This window comes from Anguilla anguilla, chromosome 1 (assembly GCF_013347855.1).
Source record: "Anguilla anguilla isolate fAngAng1 chromosome 1, fAngAng1.pri, whole genome shotgun sequence".
Lineage (NCBI taxonomy): Eukaryota > Metazoa > Chordata > Actinopteri > Anguilliformes > Anguillidae > Anguilla > Anguilla anguilla.
Window position 1 is genome coordinate 44,877,895 of NC_049201.1, and position 17,683 is coordinate 44,895,577.

The 17,683-nt window shown below is 43.4% G+C and overlaps 1 protein-coding gene across 1 annotated transcript; it reads left to right on the forward strand.

Annotated features, from left to right (window-relative positions):
- Positions 1-224: 224 nt before the first annotated feature.
- On the forward strand, positions 225-17,200 carry fzd6 (frizzled class receptor 6). The gene is made up of 7 exons (XM_035415102.1): positions 225-373; positions 2,087-2,498; positions 8,476-8,672; positions 10,379-11,387; positions 12,482-12,630; positions 13,094-13,534; positions 13,993-17,200. Exons 2-7 carry the CDS (start codon positions 2,313-2,315, stop codon positions 14,156-14,158), a joined length of 2,148 nt encoding a protein of 715 aa, XP_035270993.1. The 5' UTR covers positions 225-373; positions 2,087-2,312; the 3' UTR covers positions 14,159-17,200.
- Positions 17,201-17,683: the final 483 nt, after the last annotated feature.

A 17,683-nucleotide genomic window follows, 5' to 3' on the forward strand; every position in this document is an offset into this window, starting at 1 on the left:
GTGGTAAAATTACTGGTTCGAAAAGAACATACAATCTCATGCAACCGAAGGCAATATGCAATCCGAAATGTGTAAAACAATATAGATCTGAATATGTACATGCAATGTAAACACTGATGTGCCTAACAGTGGAAATATTTTATGGTCCACGTGTTAACAGTCAGTCTTCTACTGGCTGATAGAGTTTATTATACTTAGTTGTGTCGAATGGTCTAGGGTTCCCCCCTGTGGATGGTTATAGAGAGCACGATATTCACACAGGGAGGCGGAGAACGCATGAATGAGCCAGGAAGCGGAGAAAACAACACAAAGAAGGAATGTGGATGGGATAATCGATTGAAAGTAATAAGCTAAGCACTGTCGTGAATCCGAGGTAAGCTGAGTTGCATCGTTACACTGCTGGTGTCTTAACATTTGTGATAAACATCAATCGTTATTTCGGTATGTATCTGATCGAAACTTCGTTCAGCCAGGCCATTTCGCGAGTCTTTGAAGCAGCGACGTTTTCTAACTTTACTTCCCGGACTAAGTTACCAACAGGAGGGGTAAATGTGTCCCAGTAATCGCAAGTCAGAAACCAGAGAGTGCTTGCTAGGCTTGATCTATTGACTAGTCTGTAAACTGCTAAGTAAGTTAAATAACGTGAATTATTCTTTAAGAAGTGGACAGGAAGCACGTTTTACTCTTTCGATGGTTTAGTCTTGTGTTCCTGTATTGGATTGTTTTTATGTAGCCTAAGTTGTCGCTTGAACTTTTTAGGCTAAACAGCAATCAAATGATGTAGTTCTAATGGTTAATAAGGCCTTCATACTCTTGTTTACTTTTATTTGACATAAAATAAAGAGGTGTGATAGCCAATGCAATGTGGTGAGAAATACAGAAACATGAATTAACCTGCGGCTGAACCAATAAACATATTGATAATACTTCGAATGTTAGTGAAGTGAATAAAACATGAAACATGTCGTGTATTAAGAAGTTAACAGTGGCGCAAGATCTGTTACATGATACATCTCTTTCATGTCCTTATTCAGCCTTTCTTCAGGTAAATTCCTTTTCTGGCGCTGTCACTCGCTCTCCGTTGTGTGTTCTGTGAAAAATTACTGTATGCGTCGTAGTGAAATCAGACACTACCATCCAGCATACCTACTTACAAAAGAGACAAGCTTGTATCAACAAGCCATGCAACTGTCTCTTCATTTATACTTTCCTCACGTCATTCCTATTTAATTTGTACTTTCATGCCCCTGATTCTGAACTACCATGGTTCCTTAACCAGAATATGCATTTTAATCCTTTTAGTAGTCTCAACCTGTAGCCTGTTGAACAGGCTTAAACCCTTTCACATGCATGCATCTCTTGTTTTTCAAAATGTATTCTGACTGGTTATGGCTTTTGGTTTTTCTCAGTTTTTTTAAACAGTACTTTCCAATACAAGCATTAGCCATCATCTTTGTTTAGACTTGTGTTTTCCTAATTAAGCTTGTCTTTAAGCTAGTCTTTGATGCTGATCATAGGCATCTTGAGAAAGCCACCCCAGAGCATAGCTGGCCCTGGTTCTAATCATTTTCTGCAAAGAACTGGTCTTCTACTGGCCAAATCCACAAGTATCTTCTCAGCAACAATTAAGGCACAACAAACCTGCTGCTGTTGATAGCTACAGGGTAGTTTGATCAATGTCATGTAGGCTAGGCCTATTACAATGCTAATAGGTCCATTGATTGGGAAATGCTTATTAGTATGAACACACAACAAAGGTATTTCCTGCATTTGTTTCAGACTTATTTGAGAGGTTATGATATCTTCCTGCTGAGAAAAATGGGACTTTTAAAAGTAAAAACAGGATTCCTGTATAAAATAAGCATCACTTGGTCCACTCCATATACCAAATTTTTCTGTCTGTCTGTAACCAAAAGGTTGTAGGATTAATTCTCAGGCATGGCACTGCCATTGTACTCTGCTGAAGTATGTCCAGCTGTATAAATGGATACCATGTAAAAATCCAAAAGGCTTTGTAATTTGAAACATAAAAAAATGCCTGAAACGTGAAACTTAAAATCTTTTTTTAAAACATTTTTTGGCGCAGGGCAGCACTTACCTGTGGGAACAAGAGGAGACAGCTGCAGCAGTGCCTGATGGGAAGGTGTGGACTGCAACTGCCCTCGTCTCCACGGAGATGACCCCCGGGCTCAGGGAATGTGGACAGAGAGCGAGTGCCGATACAGCACGAGATTTCCCTCTGTCCGCCCGCCATTGACACGCTAGGCCTGCACCTCCGGACTCCGGTGAAACCGCCCCAAACAGCCGCGACCATGTGGGGACCGGGGGTGACGTTGGTGTGCCTGGCACTGGCGTCGGTGGGTCACAGCCGTGGCCACAGTGACTTCACCTGTGAGCCAATCAGGGTGCCCCGTTGCCTGAACATGCCTTATAACATGACCTACTTCCCAAACATGATGGAGCACTATGACCAGGACATCGCAGCCAGCAAAATGGAGGTCAGTCTTTATGCAGTATATTGTGCTAAAATGGATGGTTTCAGCTGTGAATACAGCTGCCTTTTATCTTGAGTGCTCATGTAGTTTGCAACTTATATTGGTATTTATACTTGTTATACCCATGAAACTTGCTAGGCCATGTCTGCTACAATTTGCATTACACGATACCACTGCCTACTATGAGAGTAGGATTTTTAGTTACCATGAGCTGCTTTGAACGCTATATACTACATCTTTATTTTCATGCAGAAGTCTTTAAACCAGCTTTAGCTGGGCGCCCCTGGGTGGTGTAACTAGCTGAAGCGTTGCTTTGTGGCACAGAGCCGATCCCCACGGTTTAGAAATGAGTCCTGGCTGTGCCAGTGCTGTCTGGTGGGACTGGATGGAACGAAGCAGACATTTTATTTAACATGTGAATTACACAGTGAAAACCCAGAGCTTGGCTCCGAGTTATACTTCATCTGCGCTATCATCATGAATGCACTGATGTCAGGAATAAATATGATATTCTATCCATCCATCCATCCATCCATTATCCATATCTGCTTATCCTGGGAAGGGGAGTGCTGGAGCCTATCCCAGCATGCATTGGGCTAGAGGCAGGAATAAAAATAAAAAAAGGTTTTTATGTCATTTTAGATACTGAATATGTAGTATGATGACAAAGTTTTTGTGAATTTAACGGGCAAATATATTCCTTACAGGGTTTCCCCTGGTATTATAGCAGAGGCACTGGGCCTCCACTGAATTCATAAACGCCTCCTCAAACATCAGAGAAAAAAACAATAGATCCCCAGACTCAGATCTCCATCACTGAAGGGCATAAAATGCGCAGTGGTGCTCGGTCACGCTAAGGCAGCATGTAGCCTGTCCTTCTCACAGCCGAAACGGGTGTAGGCTGTGCCAAGTGAACACACAGCAAAATGTTCAGTGTTAATTCAGCGCTAGCATGGTACATATTACTGGCATTTAGCAGACGCTGTTATCCAGAGCGACTCGGACTTTTTTTTTTTTTACATAGCATTTGCAATTCATCCAATTATATTGCTGGATACTGAAGCAATGAGGGTTAAGTGCCTTGCTCAAGGGTACAACAGCAGTGTTCAAATGAGTCCAACAGGGACTGTATCCCTGTTCAGGCTGCTGCTGCTTACCCTATGAGGCACTTCCCCCTCCGCTAACTTTTTTCCTGGGGGAAACCCTGCCTTGTGAGGAGGTTCTCGATCTAATTTCATAACTGTGTTATACAGGTCCAAATTTATATGCAAACCAATATACCGGCTTGTTAGGTCGTGGTTTATTAGCATAATCATTAAACATAGTCTATTTCTGCCATTCCCCGCAAACATATGTCCAAAATGTCAGTGACAAATAATATACATTATCAATCGCATAAAAACCAACAAAGGCCACATGCACTGTACACTTACTGCATGCAATTTTGTTGGTGTGACAAAGAAAATATGGGTGTATGTGCTGGGTATAAGTTTAAGTCTAATGTAACATCACTGCAAGCTATGCGGACCATTCATTCTCTCACATGTAATTTAGACATAAGAAAAAAGTTATGCCTGTGTGAGCTCAAAAAGGCAAATAGCTACATGCTAAACCATAGCTTTCTAGTTGTCGTGCTTGTTGACAATTGCCTGCTAATGTTCACTTTTTTCGCTAACATTGAAGAGTGTATTTACAGCAGTGTGTGGCAAACATACATAGGAAGCTACGTGAGGTACAAATCATATGTACCATTTGTGCTTCAAATCAAGACAACAGCACAAGTTATGTTTAATGCACATTTAACAGATTTTCGACCAATTGTTTGCTAAAATGGCATTGTTTTGGTAAGGTGGACCAGAATGACTATATGTGGCAATGGGAAACCCTCTGTACCTTACTCGTATATTCTTAATATTATCTTGCCATAAATTTTGACTGTAATGGGGTCTTCACTAAGCATGGAATAGTGTTCTGGAGGGTTCTTTGTGTGGTGCCTGACTGCAGTGCACCTCACATTTCGGGGCGTTAATGGCCATGGAACTTTCCGCACTTTATTGTGCGAGTCCTTTGATATAGAGAGGAAAGAGACACACCCAGCTTTGAACAAAGGCACGTTCACATTCTTGGCAACGGTCTCTCGAACCCACTCACTCACTCACTGATTTACACACACACACACACACATGCGTGTTGCACTCTCCCACCCTAGAATAGTGTTTTTTCTAGTGCAAAATCCAGTTCATTACCCAGCCAAGTGAAAAGGTCATCTAGGAAACTCAATACGTTATGTGGGAAGGCCCAGTTGTTATCATTGTGTCATTTTTTTGTTGTTTCTGGCAAGCTCCCCTGCTCTGAAGCCAGCGTAGCTGAAGGTGTATTATATGGGTGTTTTCAGGAAAACTGCCCATATCCTGGGCATGGGGTGTTTCTCTGTGGAGCACTGTGCCTGACCTCCCGTCCACACAATTTTGAGTGTTTCAGTAATTAAAGTAAAACATTAAATGTATGATTAAAACACTGAATCCCCACTGGGATGAGAGGCTGCAAGTCTGGTCTAATGAGCAGTTAACAGTTTTCAAGCTGTTTTGCATGAATATTTTCCATTTGTGTTATATTTATGTATTTATAGCTATAAATGATTTTTAAATATTTGTAATTATCTAGAAGTGTCTTCTCATCTCAGATCAAGTCAAATTTATTCGAATGCCATTTATTAACATTACATTTAGTGAAACATTACCTAAAATTTCACAATTTGTTTTTTTTTTTTCTTCCATAGTTTACAGTACGTTGGTATGGTTGAATATTTACAGTAGCATTGCTTGTTAAATCTTAGTCAAGGGTACGAGAGGATTCCCGGTCATTTTAATTTTAACCTGCAGCATCCTTATTAAAAGATAAATTGCATAACCTGTCTGTGATTTCTCTGCCATGTTTTTTGGTTCCTGTTAGAACACACCTTTGTAAAATATACAGGTAGGTACCCTAGCAGCAGTGAAAACTCACCCAATCATTGAAATATGCATCATATGAAGTTTGCCATTTATGCCCTGGCTAAGAAGGAAAAGGAATGAATAAGTTGGTTTTTTTTACATTAAATTATTATTTTTTTCGTGAGGGGAGCAAGCTCAAGCTTTTCAAGCTTTAGCAGTGCGATAGCTGTAGAGTGAATGCTAGCGCTGGTGTGCGTAGAGCAAATGTGTGTTCAGATTTACAGGGTTTTTGTCAATGGAGGCTGAAAGCTTTTGTCTAGAATTAGCGAGATCCTTCTGGGGGCAGGAAGTGAGGAAAAAAATGGCTCTAGGTTATTGCCAATGAATGCACAACTGCATTTGTGTTATTGGCGGCTGGAAGTGGATGTGGGGACATGGCAGTGTTGACTGAGAAAGCATTCGGCTGGAAAGGAGGAACTCCGTGGCTGTGAAACAGAGTTGCCACAGAAACGTGCCAGAGTTTGCTTACCCTCCTAAACCCAGATCTGTGCTGTACCGTGCCTGAGGACGGAAAAATATATGAAAAAATATACATGCATACGCCACATGAATGGCTGTCTTGTTAGCGGAGCCCGGCATTAATGGACCAAAATTTTCCTTATGTAACCTTTGTAATCCTCAGCGTTTGCCCACCAGGCATAAATGATGAATAACTACCTTTGAAAGCCCAGCAGGAACGTTTGGCTTACAACGGTAATTCAGCTATCCTCATGTTAATGCTTCCTTCCTGATCTTTCGGGAAGTCTGATAACTTACTGAAATACCCTTGTGTATGAACACAGCAGTTGTTCGTGTTGTCTCTCTGCAGTAGGGATTTTCATGAATGAAAAGTAAATGTCCGCTTGGAATGAAAATACATTCCCCAGGGTGCACGGTAGTGTGATGGAGACCTAGCGGACAGGGATGGCTGTTTATGAAAGCGGAGATGAAATTGCACACGATACTAACCCCCCCTTAAGTAAACATACACACAAACCAAGCCTGATCCTCAAGCCGAAATTGAAGTGTCCTTCTTGATTGTAATATTCTCCAAAAACGGATGAGATTCCCTCTGAGTCATTTGCACAGTGTCTCCCGCCAAAATAAAAAAGGTAACTTCAGATCAAAACCTCAGAACTGGCCTTGCCTTTGTAAACTTTGTTTTGGAGACCTCCAAGCTTGCTGAGGGTCAGACCATTGGGAGTTAAAATAAGGTTCTGGGGCTTGCCTTATTTCCTGTGAGAGCCCGCATTTTGAAAGGGGTGCTATTGTAGCTATTAGTTGGATTCTTATTAGTCAGAACTGTTCCGCAACTGTACACCATTAAATCGATGCGTTCCGCCAGAACTTGCACCACAGTATATTCAGATAGCAGGGACTGCAAAAGCTTTGGTTTGGAAGGACAGACATTAGGTTAGGTTTGATTCAATACAATAAGAAGTGCTTTGTATTTCAGCGAAAACTTCATTTATAGTATCAGATGAAATCGTACAGTTGTCGCAAGTGACCTTGAAGCGCTAAATAAATGAACAACAAAAAACAGGTTTGAAGCTGCTGACTGCTGCGAGGCAGAGAGTAAATTAGAATTCAGCTTACCCCAACCCAAACCTTTATTTTTGGGCAGAAATGATATCCTCTCCCTGGATGTTGGAGGCCAGCAGCAGTCCTCTCACTTAGTCATTCTGTGTTTGTTGCCAGAAAAGCCAGCAGTAATTTCCTGAACCCCCCCACCACCCACCCACCCCCCCCCCCCCCCCCCCCCATCCCTCCGTTTTCGATCAGCAAAAACTGAAGAATATCAGCACCAGCGTGTGAAAGGAGCTCTTTGTTGGATGGGGCAGTACATTACAGGCCACCCAAGCTACTTTCTGCTTCTCTTAAATCTTCTAAACACTTTTTTGCAGGAAATGAAAATTGTTTTCCATTTATTGATGTGCCCCACGGCTTAGGATTTTGATTAAAAAAATCAATAAAATAAAAAAGTTTAAACGTGTTGTAAAAGCTCGATGCTCTTTTTAAACCCGCAATTTCGGATTAATTGTTTCAAATCTCAGTGTTTTGAAACCATTAAAGATCGAAAGAAATTCCAAAAAAGAATTCCTTTGATTTTCACACACGGCAGCGTCTACTAAAGCAAAATGTTTGATTTGTTTGCGATTGGGTTTGACTGGATCTCATTACCTCAGTCTTCTTGACCTTCTGTTGTGGTCACTGAAATATCTTGTGAAATGCTGGCAGACTGCAGAAAGCAGATATCTCTCTTCATCGCACGATTGCGACTCCTGTGGTCATTCAGGTGATCACGATTTTCCTACTCCAGCTGGGGCTGTTGCACAGTCCTGTGGAGCAGTAACTGTGCAGCTCGACCTGTGTATTACAAAGTGAAAAGTAGCGGGTGGTTGCACAGTTATGGAACCCACTGTGCTAGTGTACCCCTCTCCAATTGTCTTAGGACTACAGAGATGGCATGGGCAGTGACACCTGGTCTTTTCAAATTTTGGAGGAATAAATAGTCATAAACTGAGTATAAATAATATTATTGTGGTGTGGGGATGGCTGGTTTAAGCAGCCACACCTGCCCTGGGTCAAGCTAATTAGACCTGGCCAATTGGATAATTGGTTAAGAATTAGATAATTGGCCAGGCTAATTGGACCCAGGAACAGGAGTGGCTGCACCTGTGCGTAGTGAGGTAATCACTGCGCACAGCTTAAATCTGCCATCCCCACCCACACAGGGGAGTCTTCTCTGTCATGACAGGGTTTTACATCTGCTCATTTGGCGTTACCATCTTCCCAAACCCTTGCAAATAAATGTGGACTGTTTGAATATCATCCCCCTGTGTCTCTGTGCTGGAGGGCCCCAAGGAAAGCCACTTCGGTGGCCTGTGGCAGGCGTGTTTGCCACAATTATACTTTATAAAATTTCATTTTCTGAATTTCTTTGTAGCTTAATGTTCAGAGCGACATAGAAAAAATGATAACGGTGTTTCTTTCTCCCCTCCGCGCAGTCGTTCATGCCCCTGGTCAGCCTGCAGTGCTCCCCGGACGTCCACCACTTCCTGTGCCAGGCGTTTGTCCCCACGTGCACCGAGCCGAGCGAGGTCAGCTGGCCGTGCCGCGGGCTGTGCGAGACCGTCCACTCCGACTGCAGCAAGCTCATCGAGACCTTCGGCATCGACTGGCCCCCGGAGCTCCAGTGCGACAGGTGAGCGGCAGGGCTGAAGTGGAGCGGTGGGGGGAGGGGCCTCTTACATTCAGGCAGAGGGTTACGGTAGTGGCTGCCCAAAGAATCCATTGATGCTGGATTACAGCGTCACCAGGGTTACATGTGGTTTAAGTCATCCTTTTATAAGGGTCCTCTGGCTGCTCACCGCAATCATTAAAGATCCTGTGTAACTCCCTTGCAAGCGAATAGGCTTCACTGTATACCCTCGGCCTAAACCCGGGACTCAAACAGTGAAAGCACAGCCCCCCCCCCCCCTTACTTCTTGTCCTAGGGATAACCAGTAGGCCTTGGTTAGGGTACCTAAGAGAGCTTGCGTTGCTGTAGGGCAACAGCAGTTCAGAGATCTATTCAGGGGCTTCACCATGGAATGCAGTTGCAAGGGTTTTAAAACTGGTTCTAAAAGTCTCTGGTAACCAATGAAGAGCAAGAGCAAGCCCCGGAGTAATGGGCTCCCTGCGTTTAGTCTTAGTGAGAAGACGAGCTGCTGCATTTTTGACCAAGTGAAGACGAGTCACAGCTCCTTCACTCAGACATGTAAATGAAGCTTTAGAGTAGTCTAATCGAGATGACACAAAAGCATGAATCATTTTCTCAATGTCCTGAAGAGACAGGACAAGTTAGATCTTAACAATGTTTCTCAAATGGAAAAAAACAGGATTGGACTAGTTTCTGGATATGCAAGGCAACATTGAAACAAAGAAATAACACTCGCTTGCTGCAATTCCAAAAAATATACAAAGACTTAAATTTTGTCTTCATCCGGCTTAAGGAAGTTGAAGGACATCCAGTCCTTAATGGCTATAAAACCGTCAGTTAGATTAGCCAAGAGTGGAAAGGACAACTCCCAAGATGATATGTAGAAACAAACCTTGTGGGGAAACTGTACTGAAAAGAACAGTTTCCCAGCCTCCTCCGGCCAGCTGTGGGTTTATAGAGACCAACATGTTCAAGTAAAATGTTCTTCTGTCTAATCTATTCAGGATTGTTTTCATGATAGTGTCTGGAGGTGGTTGGTCCTGGGGTGGGGTGGAGGTTTGGAGTTGGGGGGCAGGGGGTTGGGTGTGGCTTGGGACTCCCTGTTGCTGGTAGAGGGAAATCGAAAAGCAAGAATAGGGAGTTGGGGAAGAGCTGTAGGTAGAAGACAAACATACAGAGTGAAGATGGCAACATAAAATATGACCCCCCTCTCCGGAGATTCCAATGGGAGCTACCTGTACAGACGGCAAATCTGTACAGGCATGAGAAATGCAAGAAACCTTCCAACCAGAGTCTGCCAGTGAAATTAGGGTTACAGCTGTTGAAAGGTGACAGGAAGTCAGGTTTATTGCCCCCTTACGCACTGTGTCTGCACACTTCTCCAGCTCTGTGTCTAGACTATGACTGGTTATAGCCTTCACTGTAAAGATGTATTCATAATCTAGACTAAGTGAATCGAGACTGTGTCTGATTCCCTTAGATTCTCATACAATGTTTTTAGAAGGTTATTCCATAGTAGCGGAGTTATGCTAGCCATTCTAGCTATTTAAACATCCCCCAGTTTAATGTTTAGTTTGGAGGATGATTAACCCTGCCCTCCTCCTCAGCTGATGTGTTATTCAATTGGGTGCTGTAAAATGGTGGTGTAACCACTGGTGTTTTTGGTTTTCCCCTCATGGAGGCTCTAAGGTTTTCTTGCTTTCCTCCAGGTTGAAGAAATGCCCCAGTTCTCCGGACGATTCGTCTGCTACCAGCCACGTGACCACGCCCAAGAGCCCGCCGTCCGCCAAGCGGGACCTGGGCTTCTGGTGCCCGCTGCACCTGAAGACCCCGCCGGGCCAGGGCTCGTCCTTCCTGGGCGTGCAGGACTGCGCCCCCCCGTGCGCCAACATGTACCTCAAGCCCCACGAGGTGGAGTTCGCCAAGAGCTTCATCGGCGTGTCGTCCATCGTCTGCCTGTGCGCCACGCTCTTCACCTTCCTCACCTTCCTGATAGACGTCAAGCGGTTCCGCTACCCCGAGAGGCCCATCATCTTCTACGCCGTGTGCTACAGCGTGGTGTCGCTCATCTACTTCGTGGGCTTCCTGCTGGGCGACCGCGCGGCCTGCCGCCGGGCCTCCCTGCCGGGCGCGGAGGACACGGTGGTCCTGGGCTCCCAGAACAAGGGCTGCACCCTGCTCTTCATGCTGCTCTACTTCTTCTCCACGGCCGGCACCGTCTGGTGGGTCATCCTCACCATCACCTGGTTCCTGGCGGCGGGGCCCAAGTGGAGCTGCGAGGCCATCGAGAAGAAGGCGGTGTGGTTCCACTCGGCGGCCTGGGGCGTCCCCGGCGCCCTGACCGTCATGCTGCTGGCCCTGGACAAGGTGGAGGGCGACGGCATCAGCGGCGTCTGCTTCGTGGGGCTCTACGACCTGGACGCGCTGCGCTGGTTCGTGCTGGCGCCGCTCTGCGTGGGCGTGCTGGTCGGCCTCTCCCTGCTGCTGGCCGGCATCGTCTCGCTCAACCACGTGCGCCAGGTGATCCAGCACGACGAGCGCAACCAGGAGAAGCTCAAGAAGTTCATGATCCGCATCGGCGTCTTCAGCGGCCTCTACCTGCTGCCCCTGGTGGTGCTGCTGGGCTGCTACGCGTACGAGCAGGCCCGGCGGGGCGCCTGGGAGGACACCTGGGTCAACGACCACTGCCAGGAGTACAGCATCCCCTGCTCTCACTCGGTATGAGCCGCTTGCCTTGGGCTTGCCAGATAAGGGCGTCCTTGTTCCACTGTAGGCCTGGAACCATGATGGCTCACTTCAAGTTCTGCATGGTTTTCCATATACCATTTAAATACATGACTCTGGGCTCAACCTTCCTTTTCTCCTTCATGTTTCCGTATCTAGAAGGTTCTGTTGCACAGGGCTCTGTATCCATTGCACTCCATACATTTTGTGATGTGGTAATTAATCTGAAAATTTGGCAATTTATACAGAATCTGTTGACTCTTGAAAACAGAGAGTTTAAATTGAAGGGGCACCCTGTTTGAAACCGATTGTGGTCATTCAAACTGTTTTTTGAAGTTGCTGCAATGTTTCCACTACATACAAGCTACAATCATGCATTCCAGAGATAAATCTATCCAAATGCAGGGGTCCTCTACCTCCCTTTTCTTCCATGGTTACACAGCTGCTACTCTGATTAGCAGCATTCAGTTAATAGATTTTCAGGTCATAGATTTCAGGTCTGTAATAAGGGGCTATATTTCAAAATAAAAGTTCTTGTGGGGGTTGAGGGGGTATTTCAGATTTCTGAAATACCCCCTTTTGGAAAAAAAGTGATTACAGTGAAGAAAATTGATTTTTCTTATATGATAATCAGGAATAATACAACAAGAAATCTGAAAAAATAAAGCAAAACTTTGGAAAAACTATCACTGCTTTGTTGAGCCCTTGGAATATTTTCCTAGGCTCCACCTCAGACTGAAAGTCTTCACTAAATCAGAGACTCAGATTAGAAGATTAGCTGTCTGATAGTGTTACTGGCCAGTTTAGAAGCAAGCTGTGAGCATACAGTAGGTGCCAAGAGTTATACAGTTTGATGACACTAAAAACAGACCATATAAGGGAAGGGAGGAAGGCAAGGAATAGCATAGCACAGCTAGCAGTCACCGTAGTCTTGTGGTACTTCTGTGTATTTGGATGCCTAATGGAATTGCAACTGTGCTGTGCTGAGTCAGCCAACTCTGGCCAGCCTTATTTTGTAAATGAATTTGAATTTGAGGCCTGGTTAACAAACCTGATGAATGTTTTGTTTTGTTCCATTGCCATTTCAGAAAAATGAGATTGACCGTCCTGATTTGACACTGTTTTTGGTCAAATACCTGATGACACTGGTAGTGGGAATATCGGCTGTTTTCTGGGTCAGCAGTAAGAAGACGTGCTCAGAGTGGGCCTTCTTCTTCAACCGGACCCGCAAAAAAGAGTAAGATCCCAGCCACCACTCGCTCACTCGCCATTATACTTCTACATTACTGACCTGCTTACCTCCAGAGCCTAGCCAGGCAATTGTGTACGGGTTATCACTCATGATTTTAAATTTGAGTGTTTTTGAAGTATTCCAGAAGTCACTATAAATTAAACTCTTAATTAAGCTATATCCACCTCAGACACTAGTACAGTAACATTGATCACTTTCACTAAAAAGTTTTTTTTGATGTAGCATACTTTGAAGTAGGGCATGCGGACATTCATCCAACCCCCACCCCCCATGGTCCCAGTCCAGTTTTATAAAGGTTTTCACAGGTTTCTTTTCACTAATCTTCTTGGTGTGGTTGCTGTTGGATTGGCATGGGTGGTGTGTACTACACAGTGTTGTTTTAGTAGGACTTGGAGCTCAGTTTTTGACTGAAATGAATGATGTGGTTTTTATTTCTGCTGAACTGCAGCCCGATTAGCGAGAGCCGTAGGGTGCTACAGGAGTCTTGCGAGTTCTTCCTCAAGCACAACAGCCGGGTCCAGCACAAGAAGAAGCACTACAAGTCCAGCTCCCACAAGCTGAAGGTCATCTCCAAATCCATGGGGACCAGCACGGGTGCGGCCACCTCCCCTGCCGCGGGCCACAGCGTCCCCTCGGCCGCCACCGCCGCGTCCACCGGCGTCTCGGGCCGGCCCTCGTTCTCTGAGGTCAGGGGCTCGTCGGAGGCCTCTGGGAGGGAGCAGGTGGAGAGGGGCAGCGCGGGCCGGGGGTCCCGGCGGGGCGGCGGGGAGAGGGAACCGGCGGGACAGGCCCTGCCCGCCCACGACGCCCTCGAGAGGCGGAGCAAAACCGGCAGCTCCACCAAGTTCAGCAGCCGCTCCGAGAGCTTCCAGAGAGTTCCAGACGGCAGGTAATTCAGAGAAGTGCCCTCTTCCTGTGTGTGCTACAGCTGCCAATCCAAAACAAAATTACTTTTACTTTTATTATACAATTTCCAATCTAGTCATTTGGCAGATGCTTGTAGACAACGCAACTTACAGCAATTGCATTTTTTGATTTAAACTCAATAGTGAAGCTTTATTTGTTCAATGTTACACCTGTTGATTATTGAATGCACCATCATTCACAACTTGATGTGGCTTCAAGAAGAGCAATCTTCCTCTTTACAGTTTAATCATTTATGAGGGGAAATGTATGAGAAATACAGGCTGTAGCACTGCTTTTACCGATGTAAATGGAGAGGGTTTGCTTTACAGAATGCCATCTCCATTTGGCAAGCAAAGCCTGCAGAAACAGATGATAGGTAGTGCAGATGGTACTTGCCTCAGCTGGCTAATGCGTAAGTATCTATTCTTTTTGTTCCCTGAGGATGACGCCCAGGAGCGACTTTGCAGAGGGAAAGCAGGGTCCCATTGGGCAGCCGCCGACACTAAGCCCCTCCCACAGCGCCAGCAGCAAAGGCTCCGCCCCCCCGCTGGTGCGGCTGACATCCGAAGAGAGCAAGGAAAAAGAGAGCAGCTGTTCCAATGCCTGAGCACCACTGTTCTCTGAAATCCATACTCTTGTGAGTACCCCCAGTCCCCCTCACCCCAAACCTGTACCTACATCCTTTTCATTAACACTAGAGGCACGTGTGGCCAATATGATTTATGATGAGCCGCACATGCCTAGTGACATCACAGGCCACTATGTGCTATGTACCTGGAACCCACAACCAAATTGAAGTCCATGCTGAATGTTCATCCACCAGCCACTGCGGGCAAAGCAGAGGACAGGGGGCTGTGCAGGTCTGAAGGACTGCAGCCGCCATGCTCCTTTGCAAAGCCTCAGTCAACACCACTTATTGATATACAGGTAAATAATATGAATGTTGAATTTACACTGGTGAAAATGTAGTGTCATATACCCGTTTCATTTTTTTAAAGTCAAACTAACACTGGAAACTAGTCCGTACACTGAATTTTGGTGGAGGGTGAATTAAAATTTTTAGAGATTTGTATAATATATCTGGATGGAGTTCATGACAAATTTTTTTTGTTGAGACACAATAGTTGTGGTGGACACTGAAAATGCTTTATCAGTCTTTCTTACTTTGCTTTGTAGTAGTTTGTAGTTTTGTTTGTATACGGAAATGTGCGGCCTCATTATGATGTAGCTAGAAACGATCAGTTGAGAGTATTTTGTGTTAGGCTTTGCCGTACTTGTTCCACATCAACACTGTGTCTACTGAGATGTTTGTTAAACATGCATAAACGGAGCTCTAACATCTGATATATTTATTGAGTGCATTAAGCAGGTAGTGATCTTTGCAGTAATCATAGCATTTTCAGCATACGCTTTTAACCAGGTATTTTATGAGTATTGTTACATTAATCGTTCTCGTAGTATTTGTTTCTCAAGCTTTGTAATTTACTCACATATTTTTCCATAGACAGTTGGTCTTCTCCCTCAGTATTAATTTCCATAAATACATGTGTGTGTGATACCATATCTAGCATTTACTGAAGGGCTAACAACTTTCATTTCAAAGTTTATTTTTCATTTAAAGTTGTATCCAGTTATTAGGCTTTTAATTTAAAAATATAGATTAAAAGATTTCATCTTAAACACTACATAAGACAACATCACTCAGTCAAGATGATTACTACATTAATTTTCAAAACTTTTACCCTTAAACATTACACTACACAAATCCCACCTTTACCTGTAATGAATGGTGCGACCTATGTGCTTATTAGCAACACTCAAATTATGGGACTGTGTTCATTAAAAAAAAACATTTATTTACTGTTACTGTATTGAGGAGCTGATCTAATCATGTATCTATCCATAGGAAGTGACCAATGTGAATACTAGCTGCGGATTAATGCTAGAATATGCTGTATAACACTGTAACCGTAACATTTTCATTTTTATGCGACATTGTCCTGTTAGACAACAGGAAATATGTTTTGAACAGAAGTCATTTGTACTGGAGAAAATAGAGGCCTTAATAGCCAGTTTAAATCTATTGGTGCAGTATGTTTATTGTCTGAATATCAGTCATTTTGAATGAATTTTGAATCAGTAGAGTGGTTTAGGACTTAAAATCTCACTTTTAAACCATAATGAAAAGTCCAAAGCGTTGCTGCTTTACTTAAATGGAACATTCTTGGTGTTTATATCGTTGGACAGTTCCGGAACTGACGTCAGGAAGATAATTAGTGGCCTGTGCAGAATTTTCATGTTTCTGCCTCATTACCATTTTCAACCACAATTTGTCAGTGTTTTTTCCAGAGATGTTTCCAAAGCAGTTATTTGTGGTATTGATGAGCTTGAAAGCAATTTTCATGCCTTTTTAAAATGTCTTCCTATTATGTGTGTCCAAAATGCTGAATATTACTGAAAAAATGTTCATAATCTGTGCGCTGTATCTTAATGTGATAGCTTGGCACCACTTTTGTCAATAGGAAAAAACAGGAGCTGATTACGCTCCTGAAAAATAGGTGGCAGCTGTTATCAAAAGGGAATTCACAAAGTCCAGAAGCCAAGATTTGTGTACAACACAAACAACTTTTTAAAAAACATTTTTACCGGTTTATTGCCTGTAATATATTATGCGATTAGCAAATGCTCTTTTAGATTTAGATCAGAGTTGCAAAATAAATAGCAAAATGCTAAATCATTTTTGCAGTCTTGTTTGTCTTTCATCTTCTTCAAAATGAAAGAACTTTAGGGGATGCTGGCTGTTTTCTTTACTAAGAAACCAAACAGCCAAGCCACACAAGCCTCTTTTGATTATGAAATGTTGGAGCATTTGTCCGGAAAGACCTCCAAAGAATCTGGGGTTTTTGTGGGCCCACTCACTCCACTCTTTCCTTCACTCTGTCCGATACCCCTCATCTGTCCCTCCGCTAACAATCCCTCTTCTTTTACCACAAGTACCTGTTTAGAACATAGCTTTGAAATGTTTATTTCCCATTGTGTTCAATCTAAACCTTGTTTTTTTAGATTTTATATTCTAGACGGCAGTAGTCTTTTTTTTAAATCTCTGCTTTGAGGTGATCAGAACGCCATTTCTTTCTCTGTCCTTTGTCATGATTTTGTTTCGAGTTCAAACTAACTCGTCATCCTTTTCATTCTTATCATCTTGCCATATGGCAAATATGCCTTTTTAATTGCCCTGTTCATTTTGGCTACAAGACTGCTAATGAACTTGAGACATTTTTTTAAATCTGCCACTGTAGTTCATAGTCTTTCATACGGTATCAAATTAGACTGTATTTTCACGCTTTCGGGAATCAAAATGTGTTGGCAAAGGGAAATGCGACTTTTCTGCTTTGAGCGTCTCATGACTGCAATATTGAGTGTTGTCTGCTTGGCTTTGCAGGAGGTCAGTCATTATGTGTTTTGTATTAAACAGCTGGGTCCAAAACAATACAGTGCATTTTTCATATCTTTAAATTGTGTTTTTTCTTTCATCCTCAGCATCTCTTGGAATGTTGTTTTGGTATTTTACTCACTTTCATTTCTTTTTGTACGGAATATTATTTCCTGTTTAATATCATCCCATTAAATAAAGTGTTTCATTATAAAATTGTCTGTTGTGTTCATTTATTGTTGTATTTTAAAGTTATGTTTCCTATCCAAAAATGTCCATTTAGCAGAGGGATAAATTGATAGAACATGCTGACCAGCTGAGAGAGTGTGGAACCAAAGAATTCTGGTCAGGTGATGCTTTATTTAATCAGTAACCGGGTTGGTGCAAGTTTCATTTTGATTAAATGGAAGAGACAGCCTTGTCCCCAATGTTACCTCAGCAGATTGGGTTTTTTAAGTCCCTGAGAAAAACCATAATAAATAGCATTAATGACATGAACGCACAAAATTAAATAGCCTACATTTTCCAGACCACAGTTTGAGTAGTTTAACATATATCTTATGTCAATTTACCAGATCAGGTATTGTCAGTAGTCATCCTATAGTATGAAAATACAAATTGTCAAAACTCAAAGCTAGTTGAATATAACCTATTACTATATTTTCAGGTCTGTTCCCACCAGTGGATTGAGCCACATGT